Source organism: Somniosus microcephalus, chromosome 26, assembly GCF_052327205.1.
Source record: "Somniosus microcephalus isolate GS21.2 chromosome 26, FLI_Smic_1.0, whole genome shotgun sequence".
In the NCBI taxonomy this organism is placed as follows: Eukaryota; Metazoa; Chordata; class Chondrichthyes; order Squaliformes; family Somniosidae; genus Somniosus; species Somniosus microcephalus.
Window position 1 is genome coordinate 44572146 of NC_141012.1, and position 17034 is coordinate 44589179.

At 45.9% G+C, this 17034-nt stretch overlaps 2 protein-coding genes across 14 annotated transcripts in view; one reads left to right on the forward strand and one right to left on the reverse strand.

Annotated features, from left to right (window-relative positions):
- The window catches only part of siral1 (SIR2 antiphage like 1), a 42763-nt gene extending 37136 nt beyond the window's left edge, over positions 1-5627 (forward strand). For all 9 annotated transcript variants that reach the window (XM_085968150.1, XM_085968157.1, XM_085968154.1 and 6 more), the window contains one exon: positions 5169-5627. In XM_085968150.1, the coding sequence (XP_085824276.1) occupies positions 5169-5212 (44 nt within the window). In that variant the 3' untranslated portion in view covers positions 5213-5627. The remainder of the gene's footprint in view (positions 1-5168) is intronic.
- A 5806-nt stretch (positions 5628-11433) lies between these two features.
- Positions 11434-17034, reverse strand: part of srpra (SRP receptor subunit alpha) — a 42015-nt gene continuing 36414 nt past the window's right edge. For all 5 annotated transcript variants that reach the window (XM_085968143.1, XM_085968142.1, XM_085968145.1 and 2 more), the window contains exons 11-14: positions 16252-16465; positions 14942-15105; positions 12794-12892; positions 11434-11940 (exon numbers count right to left, since the gene is read on the reverse strand). In XM_085968143.1, coding sequence (XP_085824269.1) covers positions 11812-11940; positions 12794-12892; positions 14942-15105; positions 16252-16465 — 606 coding nt within the window. In that variant the 3' untranslated portion in view covers positions 11434-11811. The remainder of the gene's footprint in view (positions 11941-12793; positions 12893-14941; positions 15106-16251; positions 16466-17034) is intronic.

The window sequence follows — 17034 nt, forward strand, 5'->3', positions numbered from 1 at the left end:
CTTGTGCAAGAAACACAGAAAGCTAGCATGCAGGTACAGCAAGCAATAAGGAAGGCAAATGGCATGTTGGATTTTATTGCAAGGGGGCTGGAGTGTAAGAGTAAGGAAGTCTTGCTACAATTGTACAGGGCCATGGTGAGACCACACCTGGAGTACTGTGCACAGTTTTGGTCTCCTTATCTAAGGAAGGATATACTTGCCTTAGAGGCGGTGCAACGAAGGTTCACTAGATTGATTCCTGGGATGAGAGGGCTGTCCTATGATGAGAGATTGTGTAGAATGGGCCGATACACTCTGGAGTTTAGAAGAATGACCACTACAAGATTCTGAAGGGGATTGACAGGGTAGATGCTGAGAGGTTGTTTCCCCTGGCTGGAGTGTCTAGAACTAGGGGGCAGTGTCCTAGGCCCAACCATCTTCAGCTGCTTCATCAATGACTTTCCCTCCAACATAAGGTCAGAAATGGGGATGTTCGCTGATGACTGCACAGTGTTCAGTGCCATTCACAACTCCTCAGATAATGAAGCAGTCCATGCTCGCATGCAACAAGACCTGGACGACGTTCAGGCTTGGGCTGATAAGTGGCAGGTAACATTCGCGCCACAGAAGTGCCAGGTAATGACTATCTCCGACAAGCGAGAGTCTAACCACCGCCCCTTGACATTCAACAGCATTACCATCGCCGAATCCCCCACCATCAACATCCTGGGGGTCACCATTGACCAGAAGCTTAACTGGACCAGACACATAAATACTGTGGCAACAAGAGCAGGTCAGAGGCTGGGTATTCTGCGGCGAGTGTCTCACCTCCTGACTCCCCAAAGTCTTTCCACCATCTACAAGGCACAAGTCAGGAGTGTGATGGAATACTATCCACTTGCCTGGATGAGTGCAGCTCCAACAACACTTAAGAAGTTCGACTCCATCCAGGACTAAGCAGCCCGTTTGATTGGTACCCCATCCACCACCTTAAACATTCACTCCCTCCACCACCGGCGTACCGTGTCTGCAGTGTGTACCATCTACAAGATGCACTGCAGCAACTCACCAAGGCTTCTTCGGCAGCCCCTCCCAAACCCGCGACCTCTTCCACCTAGAAGGACAAGGGCAGCAGGCGCATGGGAACACCACCACCTCCAAGTTCCCCTCCAAGTCACACACCATCCTGACTTAGAAGTATATCGCCGATCCGTCATTGTCGCTGGGTCAAAATCCTGGAACTCCCTCCCTAACAGTACTGTAGGAATACCTTCACCACACGGACTGCAGCAGTTCAAGAAGGCGGCTCACCACCACCTTCTCAAGGGCAATTAGGGATGGGCAATAAATGCCGGCCTTGCCAGCGACGCCCACATCCCATATACGAATTTTTTAAAAATAGTCTCAGGATAAGGGGTAGGCACTGAGATGAGGAATTTCTTTAGTCAGAGGGTTGTGAATCTTTGGAATTCTCTGCCCCCAGAGGGCTGTGAATGCTGAGTCTTTAAGTATATTCATGGCTGAGATCGATAGATTTTTGGACTCTAGGGGAATCGAGGGATATGGAGATCGGGCGGGAAAGTGGAGTTGAGGTCGATGATCAGCCATGATCTTATTGAATGGCGGAGCAGGCTCGAGGGGCTAAATGGCCTACTCCTCTTATTTCTTATGTTCTTAAATTCCGACATACCCTGGCCACAGTTTTATTACCCATTGACGTGAATGGGTGAAGAATCATGGGCAGTTCCTGCCTGACCTTCCGTTAGACACTCTGTGAGCTGGGTAACGACGACAATAATCCAGGTGGTAGTGTGAGTAACCTCGAGGGCTGGTGTGGGAAGTCAATTGTCACGCTGGTGTAGTAGGGGCTGCTCTTTTGAGGTTGGGGCTGAGGTACATTATCAGGGCAGTTTAGAGACACTTTTACTCTGCATCTGACCCAAGAGTGCTTGATGTTGGTGCAGAGTATAAATGTTTAAGTGTTTAATCCCCAAGAATGACCTCTTTCACCTCATTAGCTCAAATGTTCACTCAAAATGCTATAAATTTCTCAAAGAAACTTCAGTCCTGGAGTGGAGTAGAGCAGTGTGCTGCAGGAAATGATTACTATGTTGTGTCGAATCTGCATTGCACCTTTCCATTTCTCAGTGACGGCAGCATCCAGTGTTGACAACACATTAAAAAACGGTCCTTTTACACCGAATAGCCAAGGTATGAGTTCAGAGTCATCTTTAGGATATTTGAGTCTTTTCCGTATTTGACGTTTTAAAAATGTGATCTACAGCAACAAACTGCATTTATATAGTGCCATTAATGTACAAAAACATCTGAAGATGCTTCACTTATGGGGATCATTCAGGTATCTCTGATATACTAGAAACTGGTCCAATCTTGATTGGCCCTGGGGATTGACTTTTCTTTGTCCTGACCTATGGGGGCCTGAACAATAGCTCCATTCTCTTTGACCTAAAAAGTATTTCCTTAAAAACTTCCTAACCTTTAAGAAACAAACAATCCCAGCAAGGTCTGAGGGGTTTTGTGTGTATGTGTGAGGGATGTTATAAATTAAGGTGGGCAATCTTACTATCTGGGTGTTACATTCAGCTAAGATTCCCTGCTTTTTGTCCTCTTGAGATTCTAGTTGATACTCCACGTAGGGGGCAAGTGTGACCATAGAAACATAGGAGCAGGAGTAGGCCATTCGGCCCCTCGAGCCTGCTCTGCCATTCAATGAGATCATGGCTGATCATCCAAATTCAGTACCCTGTCCCTGCCTTCTCCCCATATCCCTTGATCCCTTTAGCCGTAAGAAATATATCTAACTCCTTCTTGAATATATTTAATCAATTGGCCTCCACTGCCTTCTGTGGTAGAGAATTCCACAGGTTCACCACTCTCTGGGTGAAGAAATTCCTCCTCATCTCTGTCCTAAATGGCTTACCCCTTATCTTTAGAGACACCTTTTAAATGGTATCCAGCAGATTCCATACTGACCTCGGTTGCATTGTTTGGGCAGTGTATAGAATCATAGAATAGTACCGCACAGAAGGAGGCCATTCGGCCACCCAGTCTGCGCCGGCTCTTTAGAAAAACAATCCAGTTAGTCCCACTCCCCCGCTCTTCCCCATATCCCTGCAATTTTTTCTCCTTCAAGTATTTATCCGATTCCCTTTAAAAGGCTACTATTGAATCTGTAGCTACCATCCCATCAGGCAGCGCATTCCAAATCCTAACCACTCGTCGCGTAAAAACGGTTTTCCTCATGTCACCGCTGGTTCTTTTGCCAATCACCTTAAATCTGTGCCTTCTGCTGCTTTTATCCCATGGGCTTGAATTTTGCTAACTAACCTATTAGGCGGTACTTTATCAAACACCTTTTGAAAGTCCATATACACAACATCAATGCACTGCCCTCACCCACCCTCTGTTACCTCATAAAAAAATTCAATTAAGTTAGTCAAACACAATTTAAAAGGTGCTTTACTCTGCAAACCCTGCTATATCTAACCTGGGAGTACCTGATACCTAGGTGGAAAACCTTCAGTTCTTTGCATTTCCGTGCCCCCTCCCCCGTCAGCATCTTCTGGGGAGGGCCAGAAAGGTATTGGGGAGTTAATTGTTAGGTCCACAGGGTTGCAGTAAGTTCACCAGTGAGTAGCTGAGCTGTACAGACCACTGAGCACCAACCTGTGTTCAATATGGTTGACAATGTGACCAAGCAGTGATGAGAGAAAGCTTAAGGTAGGTGACTGAAGGGAGGATGAACGAGTTAGGTGTTGCGGGCAGAGTCAGAAGGGTGGAGGGCATGTGCTGGTGCATTCTGGGGGAGAGGAGTTTGCAGAAGTCGAGAGAGACCTTTGCGGGACATGTAGATTAGGACAAGGATTTTGAATTTGATTCATTGGAGAACTCGGTGGAGGTCGGCAAGGATGGAGTGATAGGGAGGTGGGACTTAGTGCGAGATAGAATGTGAACGGTGGGATTCTGAATGAGTTGCAGTTTATGAAGGTTGGACCTTGGGATGCCAGTGGGAAGAGCAACTGAAGTTCATTGGGGTCTTGAAGGGCAACCATTGCCTGCACTCCAGCATGTACCTGCCCCTTCAGGAGAAGAGGGGAGAATTAAAAACAAAACGACATCTGTTCATGCCTGAAACCCAATAATAAATGCCCAAGACGATCAGCACTGAGCAGCAGTACCAGGAGGAGGAGTGGCACAGCCAGGATCATCTCCAGGAGCAGTTTAGCTGCTATCAAGTAAATAGTAGAGTATAGTGAGGGTTTCTGCAGCTCGGCATGCAGATGAGAAGCATCGTAGCAACATGGAGGGCTGTTCCTTGTAAAGGCCAATGGAGACAAGACAAGCTCTTTTTGACTGGCACAATTCTGTTTGCGGAATTGTTGTCACACTGAGGGTTATTAGAACATGAAATACTTTACTACAAGTGGGTATTGAGGGAGAAACTATAACGATAGGGAAATGGGGTAAGAGTAGATAGCTCCATTTGGGGAAAAACTACTGCTGGCACAGGTGCAGCGGGCTGAATGACCTCTCGTGCTGTAATTTCCAGGATTCTTCTTTGGGTATTTAGTGATGGGATTCGGTAGATCTTTATATAGATTCCACTTTATTTGCTCCAAGAGCCAATAACATAAGACCAAAATACCTTTGGAAGCCTCACAGTCTTTAACTTTCTGACTTCCAAGATCTACACTCTGAGGCCCTGTTGCAATTTAGCCTCTTAAAACACGAACCAGCCCGTAGTGCTTGGTTTAATTGTGTGGGTCAAATGTAGGTGTTATGGGTTGTAAGTACAGGAAACTTTCTTTTATCCGGCACGGACGGGACCGACGTGGTGCCGGTTCATCAAAAATTCTGGATAACCGAACGCTATAGTAAAAGATACGGAGCTGAGAGCTCCGTATAAAGCAACAAACCCTGTTGCGCTTCAGAACAATGGCCACAAGTTGCAAGCGTCTCTAGCTTAGCAACAGCTGCAGCTACACCCTTGCACAGCAACAAATGGAGTAAAAAAAGTAATAAAAGTTACCTGAACCTACTCCTGAATTTTGCTGGTTAACCGACATTTCCGGTTATTTAGGGGCCGGTTAATCGAAAGTTTCCTGTAATTGTAAGTATTCTGATCTGCGAGCTGTCTGCTCACCATGGCTTTTTTTTCTCCTGCCCAGGTCAGAAAATGGAATCAGATGAGGAGATAAAGTTGGGGAGATGAGTGCTTGCTCACCTTTCATAAGACTTGAAACACAGCCCAGGTATAGATGAGAATGGTGCAGGGGATGCACAATAACTGACGGCCACTGAGGAGGCCAAAGCTTGTTACCAGCACTGACAGAGAGAGAGCACATGGTGAAAGGAGTGTCCCACTTTGGAGCTGTACTACAAACACTCCCATTTTTTTCACCACCTCGAAGTCAAACTTCTAGTTTTTAACTCGCTGATCTCTCCTTTGTTTTTTTTGCTCATTAAAGTGAGCTGGATTTTATAGACTGTATCAACAGAGTTCTTCTCCCAGATGTGACCACTCTGGCAATTGTACAGTTCCAGTTTTGATGTAGCAATTTTGTACTGTTAAATAACTGACTTCTGTACAGATTATTTTATCATTAAAAATTAATGATATAACTGTTTGGAGATAATGCTTTTGCATTCTGTTGAAGCATAGCCAGGCAGAAAGTGAAAAATGAATGGAATATTAAAACATTTATGAAAAAACTTGCCTTTCTATAGCGCCTTTCACGACCACTGGACGTCCCAAAGCGCTTTAAAGCCAATTATGTACTTTTGAAGTGTAGTCACTGTTGTAATGTAGGAAACGCAGCAGCCAATTTGTACACAGCAAGCATCCAGAAACAGCAATGTGATAATGACCAGATGATCTGTTTTAGGTGTTGATTGAGGGATAAATATTGGCCCCAGGACACCAGGGAGAACTCCCCTACTCTTCTTTGAAATAGTGCCATGGGATCTTTTACGTCCACCTGAGAGGTTTAGCCTCTCATCTGAAAAACGGCACCTCCAACAGTACAGCACTTCCTCAGAACTCCACTGAAGTGTCAGCCTAGATTTTCTTTTGTGCTCGAGTACAGGAAACTCTTTGGTATCCGGTACCGACGTGTTGCCGGTTGATCAAAATTTCCGGATGACGGAGAGGGTTATCTACCGAGGCTATTTTTAACAAAGAAAAATTTAAAAAATCAAGAAATGTGCAGTATAGAGTAATTGGGTACTCACCTACAGAATGTTGTGTTAAATGGATGGTGGAAGATGCTTGATTAAGTACAGTACTGCCAGTTGAGGGTAATGCAATGCAATGACTACCAGCAGCGTGGGAGACACATAGTACCCCTGTAAAATGGCGGATCGGAAGAGACTACTGGCAGCGCGGGAGAGCCAGACTCCTGTTATTGAGGTGTTCGGACTTCCGACAGCGCCAAGCAGCCGAATAGTGGCAGCTTTGAGAACTACCCCCACTGACTAACTCGGCCACCGCGGGAAACTCGGGCTCGGCAACATTGCCGGTTATTGAGGTGATGTTTTCGGAGTGAGAATTTTGCCGGTTAATAGTGTTCCGGATATTTAGGTGCCGTTTGAACGAGAGTTTCCTGTACCTGGAGTGGGGCTTGAACCCACAACCTTGTGACTCGGAGGCGAGGGTGCGACCAACTGAGCCATGGCTAACGAGCAGCAGAACATGGTTTCTGGCTGGAAATTCCTATTGGTGCGTTCATTAATTTTTGGGAAGGATCTTGACCTTGTATACAAATAAGGGTAAGAAAAATATAGTGTGTGACTGGGTGGCATATTCTTAAACCTGCCCCTTTACATCTGGGGGACTTGCATTCAAATCCATTCCAATCTCTATCCCATCAGATTGCAAGGGTCCTAAATAAGATTGAGTTGGGCAGCCTCGGTCTAGTTCCTAGTGGGCACAAGTCGATGGTGTAATTTGATTCGGTGAAGGGTTTCACTCAGCCAGGCTGTGTTGAACAGATATTTCTCACAACTCACTACCACCTGAGTGATGTAATTTTAGGGTATTTTAATGAACTGTTCCCTGTGGCAAGGGTCTCGCTGCACTTCCCATAAAAGTCTCCCATGTTCCTGCTATGAACTGGAAGCTGCCCCTTTATGGGAATCATTGGTGCCGACTGCACTTTCAGCCACTCGGGAAAATGGTGTTCTCACCACACCAAGCTGAACTCCAAATTCTGGATTAACTAAGCAGATTTATTAGACATGAAAAAAATAGAGCCTGTAGGCCCAAAGATATCATGGCACTCCTCCCATAACTCCAGCAGGAGTGCAGTGGAAAGGCCACACCTACACCAGGTTCATTTGTATCTAGGCAGCAAGGGGTTCAGGGCCCAGGACAGCAAACCTGTAGAAGATCCTAATAGGGAATCACTCATCACTTTCTTCCAGAGGAGCTTCTGGTTTAGAGTGTGCCATTAGGACCAGCTGCTCTCTCCTACCATCTGACATTGGGATACTTGGTCTTAACTCAGGACCCATTAGCTTTAGACCACACCTTTACCAGGTACAAATGTAATTGGCATCATGCACTTTCTTGCCCATAAATTATGCTGAGAACATCCTGGTGATTTTAAAAGGCAAAGCTCTTTAGGTGCTTCTGAACCAAGAGCACCAGTGCCAATGAGGACTGATGTCTCAAGGAACCAACACCAAACTCAACCTCCACATGGTGTTAACTGACGCCACAGGGCCACTGGAGACCAGATCAAACTGGGGTTTACTCTTACAACACATAAGAAATAGGAGCAGGCCAATCGGCCCCTCGAGCCTGCTCCGCCATTTAATAAGATCATGGCTGATCTGATCCTAACCGCCAATCTACTATCACAGAACCATCTCCTGAATCTAACAGAATTAGACACACGAAATAGGAGCAGGATCAGGCACGCTCCTGAATAACTTTCTCAATACTGGTCTTGTGGGAAAACAGTGCAGCCAATTTTCAGAGACATTGAGGAACCAAGTTGAAGTGTCAAAAGAAAAGGTAAAATGATCTTTAAACAAAACTGCATGGAACCACTAGAATGCCAACAATAAGAGCTACATCTCAGCCCAGGGGAGGTGCCTTTTCACAATGCAGGAAAGGAATTACATGGGCACCAACGCATTAAAAGCATCCTGAAATGGACTGCATCCTTCCAATTCTCCCCTTTGAAGCCCTGATCTTACTCTGGTGATAGAGCAGTGAAGGATACTGAACAACAAACAAAACATTGTTTTTTTTAAATTGCATACTCTATACCAAGCTTGCTGAGCCTTCAGTAACATTGGCAATCTGGCTCAGTATCTTGAGCAATTTGCCTCATTGGCTAGTTATGCTTGGGCAGCGTGTGGGTTCCAACATGAAGTACTTGGATTTTTATTAGGTGGGTCCATGAGTTGCTATCAAACTCCAGAAATCTGTTCCACTAGTATCAGGTAACTTTGGACTATACTGAGCCTACATTTTTGGGCATAAATCCAGGAAACTCACACAAGCTAGTCTTTTGCGTAAATGAGCGAGGAGGTTTCGGGGGACACATCTCAGAAGTGGTGCAAACGATGGAAGAAATTCATACATTTCAGCATAAAACCGGTCTAATCTCATAAACCGCCAGGCCAGCTGAGATCAGTGGACAGCATAAGCCGGGGAAGGGGGGAGGGTGCCTTATTTTTAAATCGGTGGTGCATCTAACCATTAAGTAACCAGAGTGAAGGGGGAGAGCTGCCCTGTAAAATATCAGAAGAAACTGAACAGGCTGGGGCTTTTTTTCTCTAGAAAAAAGACTGCGGTGGCCTGATTAGGTCTTCAAAATTATGATAAGATTAGCTGAAGGGCAGATGTTTCCACTTGTGGAGAGTCCAAAACTAGGGGCCATAAATATAGGATAGTCATGAATAAATCAAATAGGGAATTGAGGAGAATCTTCTTTACCCAAAGAGTGGTTAGAATTTTAACACTACCACAGGGAGTAGTTGAGGGGAAGCTAGACTAAGCACAAGGGAGAAAGGAATAGGATATGCTGATAGGGTGAGATGGAGTGGGAGGAGGCTCGTGTGGAGCACAAACACTTGCACGGACCAAATGGCCTGTTTTTGTGCTGTACATTCTTACGTAAATCAGTTATGTGCACATTTCCTCAAAACTGCCACAACTCTGTTCTTATGTCATTGTTATGCTGAAACTTAATGAAATTTCAGGCAACTGTTTCAGAAGTCAGGACAGGGTCTGAAAACCACTGATTATATACCCTTCCCCGTTAAAAAAAACCTTCCATGGCTAGTCAGCGTTGCATCAATCATCTGACGGATGCATTTTCGTAGAGTTCTTACCCTCAAGAGGCACTGATGCCACCCTGCTCCCACGGTAAACCCATCCAATAAACGGGAATCTGACTCAAATGTCAGGTTGGTTGGAATTCCCAACCGTTCAAACTAGCTCAACATAGAATCATAGAATAGTACAGCACAGGAGGCGGCCATTCAGCCCATCGAGTCTGCGCCGGCTCTTTCGAAGAGCAATCCAGTCAGTCCTACTCCCCCGCTCTTTCCCCATAGCCCTGCATTTCTTTCTCCAAGTATTTATCCAATTCCCTTTTGATGGCTACTATTGAATCTGTCTCCACCACCCTATCAGGCAGCGCATTCCAAATCCTAACCACTCGCTGCGTAAAAAGGTTTTTCCTCAGGTCGTCTCTGGTTCTTTTGCCAATCGCCTTAAATCCATGCCCTCTCATTATCGACCCTTCAGCCACTGGAGTCATAGAGTTATACAGCACAGAAAAAGGCCCTTCAGCCCATCGTGTCCGCGCCGGCCATCAAGCCCGGTCTATTCTAATCGCATTTTCCAGCACTTGGTCCGTAGCCTTGTATGCTATGGCGTTTCAAGTGCAATTCTAAATGCTTCTTGAATGTTGTGAGGGTTCCTGCCTCTACCACCCTTTCAGGCAGTGAGTTCCAGATTCCAACCACCCTCTGGGTGAAAAGGTTTTTCCTCAAATCCATTCTAAACCTCCTGCCCCTTACCTTGAATCTATGCCACCTGGTTATTGACCCCTCTACTAAGGGGAAAAGTTCCTTTCTATCTACCCTATCTATGCCACTCATAATTTTGTACACCTCAATCAGGTCCCCCCCTCAGCCTTCTCTGCTCTTAAGGAAAACATCCCCAGCCTGTCCAGTCTCTCTTCATAGCTGAAACGCTCCAGCCCACGTAACATCCTGGTGAATCTCCTCTGCACCCTCTCCAATGCAATCACATCCTTCCTATAGTGTGGCGACCAGAACTGCACACAGTATTCCAGCTGTGGCCTAACTAGCATTTTGTACAGCTCCATCATAACCTCCCTGCTCTTATATTCTATGCCTCAGCTAATGAAGGCAAGTATCCCATATGCCTTTTTAACTACCTTATCTACCTGTCCTGCTGCCTTCAGGGATCTATGTACATGCACACCAAGGTCCCTCTGATCCTCTGTCCTTGCTAGGGTCCTACCATTCATTGTGTATTCCCTTGTCTAGTTTCTCCCCATTAATAATGGATGACCAGCCTGGACTGCAGCAAGCAATTGCTAGCCAGGTCAAGTCAAAGGGCAAGCCTGGTACAGGAAACTTTCTGGTATCCGGCACTGACGGGACCGAGCTGGTGCCGTACCATCAAAACTGCCGTAGAAACCAGCGCTAATGTTAAAACATACAGAGCTTTTGTGAATCAACAAACCCTGTTGCTTAGCAACAGCTTCCAAACAGTCGGCCGCAGCTTAAAAGCATCTCTGTAGCTAAGCAACAGCTTCAGCTAGACCTTGCAGAGCCTGACTGGAAAAAAAAAGCAACGAGAAGTAAAAAAACTTACAGGAAATGGCTCCTGAATTTTGCCGGTAGAGAGAGCTTTCCGGACATTTAACCTCTGGTTAAACGAAAGTTTCCTGTACAAGGCAGGCAGTTATTCAATGAGCTGCGTCTGCTGTTTGAGACTATTTCTAAACAAAAATTGTTGCAGCTTTCACAACAAGTATATTCCAGTGGTAACGGTAGGCTGAGGGGGTGGGTGACTGGAGGAGACCTGCTCAAAGCACTCTACCTGAACTCGAGCGGAATCAGAACATATTGCAATGAATCATATAAAAGCTGGAAATCCACAGGAGTATCTGAAAGTCAAGGCTGTTCTGTGTGGGACCCCCCCCCTCTCAAAGTGCTGATGGAATTGCTCTGGATTTCTGGCACTTTGGTTTTATTGCAATTTTCCAGCAAATTTTTCCATCTCTACGGTGCTGAATAAGATACTATTTTCCAACAGTGGACAGAATTAACTGGCACCTTGTAAATCCGCACAGAAACAGGAGCCAGCCGTGCCTCCCACACCTTGAAATCAGGAACCCGTGAAGAAATGCACACTTAGCAGCAGACACACAAGGCCACAGCTGACAATTATAGCAGCTTTATTTAATAAATTCTCTTTACAATTTCTCTGTAATTCATAGGCAGCCTGTACTGAAGTTTATTGCACTAAGAATTAAAGACATTGGTTTAAAAAAAGGAAAAGCAGTGGATCTCTTTTCTCCGTCAGTGATGAGGTGGTAGACATTGCTGTGTGTCCATGTGTTTTTTTTTTTAAAAGCATGTTGGGGTGGAGGATTTGCAGCAGACTGAATGATGCTGGAAAAGTTACAATTTGAACAGGTAATGCCACATAACTTTTCCAACAATAATCCTCCAATACGCAGGGGGAAATCAGCGTTGGGCTGGAGGAGAATACAGTGGCAGTTGGGCTGCATTAAGACAGTGGTGAAAAGCAGGTATTTAAGCCTTCATCAGGGCACTGACGACAGCCTTGGCATTGAGGCTGCGCAGGTCGATGTAGGTCTGTCCCGTTCCAACAAAGACTATTGGTTGGCCAGTGATGTAGGTCATAGAAATGGCAGCACCAACCTGAAACACGAGAGAAAAACCCTGTAAACACCGAGATCAGTTACCCCTCAGTCTGCATTAGGAAGGCCCTCATTGGAAAGGGATTTGACATAATTCAGCCACAAACGCCAACACTCCTATGTCTGCAGCAGAGGTGTCCAAACGTTCTCTTTATGGCCCATTTATTTGATGTACCATCGAGCTCGGTGGGCCACATGTAAAGTTACAATAGAGACAGACCAGGTTCACAGGATACACCCCAGCCCAGTCCAAGTTACAAATTAACAGCTTGAATTTGCCACCCTATTTCAGCAGCAGTTTGAATTGCTTTGCTCCATATGTGTTCTGACGGTCTACAGGTAAAAGTGCCGAGATGCAGGACAGGGAAGAAACTGCTAAATAAGGACGTCTTGATCCCGATTTTCCAGAATCCAAAACTTGCGTCAAATTGCTTGTTTCACTCAAACTATGTAACAAGTTGAATAAGAGTTTGGAAAACCTTTAATACATGACTAGAATTTGGGCTGAACGATAAAGAATGTCACTATGTCGGTTTTCTGGTGTTTATTACTGGCAGTAGAATGACTGAACGGTGTGGAGACCAGCTCAGCAGCTGCTGTACTTACAATCTGAATGTTTAACACTTTGATCTCATCTACAGTTCACACTCCAGGTCAAAGATTAAAATAATTATGCTTATACTAACCAGCGTGAATAAAAATTACCAGTTGAAAAATCTCTATTTACACAAGGTCTTAGTTGTGAGGCATCTGTAGACACAAGAGTGAACAAACACACCCACTACAGTTGTACTAAATTCTAGTCTGATCAGGACACGAGATTAACACGGGTCTACGAAGTACTGGAGTATTACCTTATCATCAATCGTATCGAATTTAGTCAGTACAATGCCATCAATCAGCCGTGGTTTTTCTACCGCTGAATGGTCAGCCAGAGCCTGGTTAAACTTTACCTGAGGGTAGAGAGAGTGCGAGAGTCAGTATTTATAAACCCACAGTACACCAGCACCTACTGCAGCTAGTCTATGCATGGTTATCGCTGATTCAGTAAAGTATAATAGCATAGGGAAAACACCTGGCGGGACAAATAGATTCTGTTCTTCCAAACTTGGACTGTGTCTGGAGAGAGCACTTTGAGCTGCATCACCCTACAATGAAGTGGTGGCGGCTACATGTCAGTCACTATAACACCAGACAGAAGTGGTGGCTGCAGGTCTGTCACTGTATAACATGGGTACAATACTGGTGGGTACAGGTGTAACACTGGGGCACAGTACAGGTGGGTACTAATCTGTCACTGGTGCCGGGAGCAATACGAGATGCTGAGTTATATGCAACACATTGGAAGCATTCATTAAGAAAATTCGGCGCACTGACGTTAATTAATCTAGGACTTTAACTCTATTAGGACCAGTTTCAAGAGCCTCTTTTACTAAACAATTAGCTATCGGAGGTGCAGTCTTTCGGATCAGGCGTTAAACCAAGGCCCCGTCTGCTCTCGGGTGGATGTAAAAGATCCTGTGACACTATTTTGAAGAAGAGCAGGGGAGTTCTCCCCGGTGTCCTGGCCAATATTTATCCCTCAACCAACATCACTAAAGCAGATTATCTGGTCATTTATCACATTGCTGTTTGTGGGAGCTTGCTGTGCGCAAATTGGCTGCCGCGTTTCCCACATGACAACATTGACTACACTTCAAAAAGTAATTCATTGGCTGTAAAGCGCTTCGAGACGTCGAGTGGTCGTGAAAGGCGCTATATAAATGTAAGTCTTTTTTTCTTTTCACCCCTCCCCAATTCACACTCCAGGCTGCTGTAGACTAAGTTTCGGCTCCTCAGCCTCATTGTTGGCCCAAGACCGCATGCCACAAAGTGTTGCCCGTCAGTCTGCTTCATAGTTACTGCTCATCCATACCAAGCCTGCTTACAAACATACACCACTTGATTGCATCTCGTACACAGCCACACCTCAGTGGGCATACCTTCAAGGTGCAACCTAGAATCGAAAAGCTTGCTACTCTGACATTTTCCAAGAGCATCACACCTCAAGTTGCTGGAAAACCAACCTCGCTGCCTGATGTATGGTCACTTACTGACACCCAGGTTGGCCTGTGGATTGAGCTCGTGTCTGTCACTGCAAATGTGCTCCATCAACATCAAAAATCTCTCCTCCTCTGCTATTCTTGTGGATTTACCCATCTTGACCCATTTTTTCTTTCCCACAGTGCAAACAGCAAGCACAATCCCGATTCCGCAGCTGTGCCGTGCCAGTGTTTGGACTGTACGGTCCACTGAGCTTTGGAAAGCTTCACTACTGTAATAAAGCGTGGCCTTGGAATCAACGTGGATCTGCTGTAGTGAGGATTGATGTCTGGGGGCCCAGGTTTCAAGCTCTTTATCTTGCACCATCATCCCTTTTATCACTGAATCACACCTGCTCTCCACCCCATCACCGACCTTAGCTTTTGTTCTCTCCTCTTCTTCCCCTCGACCCCTTTTCCCTGGCTCTGTACTTGCTCAGAAACCGTTAAATCTCTAACTTCTTCCAGTTCTGATAAAAGGTCATCGACCTGAAACGTTAACTCGGTTTCGCTCTCCACAGATGCTGCCTGACCGGCTGAGTATTTCCAGCACTTTCTGTTTTTTATTATCTCTGCTGATTGTTTAGTAACTTAACGATGCCTTCCCTGGAGTAGTGAGATCCCCGTTACTGAGGGTATATTACTCGACTATCTAACACTCGGAAAGCACTTCTGGGTATGGTAGTGGAGGCAAAAGTTTTGGAACTATTTCAGAAAGAGTTGGATGCTGTAACAGTGGAAGGGGGAGGAGCAGCTGTAAGATTTCTCTTTCTGGGTGGATGGCTTAGAGTGGGCCGACGTGAGCTGTTGGCTCCTGTCGTCAAAAATCCACAATCCAAGAGGTTGAACGGGTTGAGTAATTCCTGCCATGTTGCACACGAATGGAACTGTAATCAGGAACCAGGCAGCAACGATACTCACCAACTGGTCCACAGCCTCATTCCCCACCAATGCTTCACCAACAAATAGCACCAGATCCGGCATGTTAATGGCGATGAGTTTGGCAAGAGCAGTCATTAGCGGGGTGTTGTCCTGCATACGGCCTGCGGTGTCCACCAGCACCACGTCAAAGCCCCGATTTCGAGCTGCGGAAGAAATGTGCACTTTAAAAAGAGATATGCGCTGGAGGTTTAAACTGAATTAAGTACAAGTTGTCTCGACCCAACTCCAGGCAAACAGGGCCCGGACACGAGAGCCTGGCCCAGGACATGAGAGCCCAGCTCAGACAGGTTGAAGCAAGGAAGGTCTTTTTTCAAATTTCAAAAGGAAAATTCTTATTGTGGGAACCAGCCCAATCTCCATCCATGTGAGAATCAGAGCAGCCCAGTTTCTATTCATTCCAGTAAAAGCTCAGAGAGGAAGCCAATCGTTGCTTCAGCTGTGTATTGGCGCAGTGCAAACAGCAAGCACAATTCAGATTCTGCAGCTGTGCCGTGCCAGTGTTGGACTGTACGGTCCACTGAGCTTTGGAAAGCTTCATTACTGTAATAAAGCGTGGCCTTGGAATCAACGTGGATCTGCTGTAGTGAGGATTGATGCCCGGGGGCCCAGGTTTCAGGCTCTTTGCCGAGGTATTACAGTGCTCAGGAATATACATTAAAAAAATTCCCCGGTCTTCCATCCATTGGATTTCCTGCACTTGTGGAAACTACCAAAATTGCCCTCAATCCCAGTTTTGCTGCAGTGTGCACACACGCAGGTTATATACTATCAATCCCAGGGGCCAGAGAGTAGAGTTAAAAAAACAGGAGGCAGAACTAACTCTCTGTAAATCACAGGAACATGGGAACGTATAGGACCAGACTTATATTTATACAGCACATCACATGCTGCAAAAACATCTCAAAGTGCCTCATAGACAATGTAAGTACCTTTAAGGGCAGCAACTGTTATTTAGGCAAATGTGGCAGCCATTTTGCACACAAGATCCATTAATTTACTTTTGATACACTGGGTGAAAGAGAAATGTTGGTCTGGTCACTGGGAGAACCACCCATTTCTTGGAATAGTGCAGATGGGACCTCAGTTTAATGTCTCATCCAAAGAACAGCAACTCGGACAATGCAGTAGTACTCCCTCAGCACTGCAGATATAAAGGATGGCCTTTGGGGAAGGTCCTGGAGGGCACCATAGTGTACGTGAGGCCGTGCCTCAGCAAGTAGTGAGCAGCTTCAGAAGGGGAGGGAAATAGTCAGAAACTGGCCAAAAGCAATAAGTTTTTCAAAAATTACCAAATGCGATGGCCTCCAATGCAATGCCAGCAGCATCCTTCCCGTATCCTCTTTCAAAGAGCTGGACCATGCTTTGGCCGTCATGTTCCTCTGGTGGGTGCAGGGCGTTCAGGCGGCGAGTATGGGTTCGGAGCTGCTCCACAGCTCCAGCTCGGAAAGTGTCACAAGCAGCAATGAGAACCCGGAACCCATTCTCCATCAACCAGAAGGTGATCTGCAGGAAGCAGAGAGCATGTGTTACATTTATTATTAGTTTAGCTGAAGCCTCTTTCACAAATGGTAACACCCTTCTCGTTCAGATGCTAACTGACCTGCTTTTTTGCTTCAGATTTCCAGCATTTGAAGCTTTGCTGTTTATCTCCATAGATCTCTCAAACGCTTGCTCATAGGGAGCTGGAGGACGTGCTTTTTCACGGCAGCAATCGTCCCTCCACGTTCAGCAGAGGCTGACATGCCTTTCCGTCCCTCTCTATCTCCCTAGCAGGTCATTTCGTTCTCTCTTCCTCCCCAACAAGTTAGTCAATAAAGTTTGTTCCTTCACAGCTTTACCCCTCTCTCTATGCCCAGGTCTCTTCCCCACACAACAGATATCTGGCTTTTAACTGCCCCAACCACCCCGCCCCCCCCATTCCCAGCCGCATCACGACAGGGTTCTCTGTCCATCTCTACGTCCCTCACACCCCGACGGTATCTCACTAACTCCGCCACCTGTACCAAGTGCAACATTCTTTTTCTTTCCCCACCCACGATGCCTTGGTGCCCTGTTGCACGTGGCCACAGTGC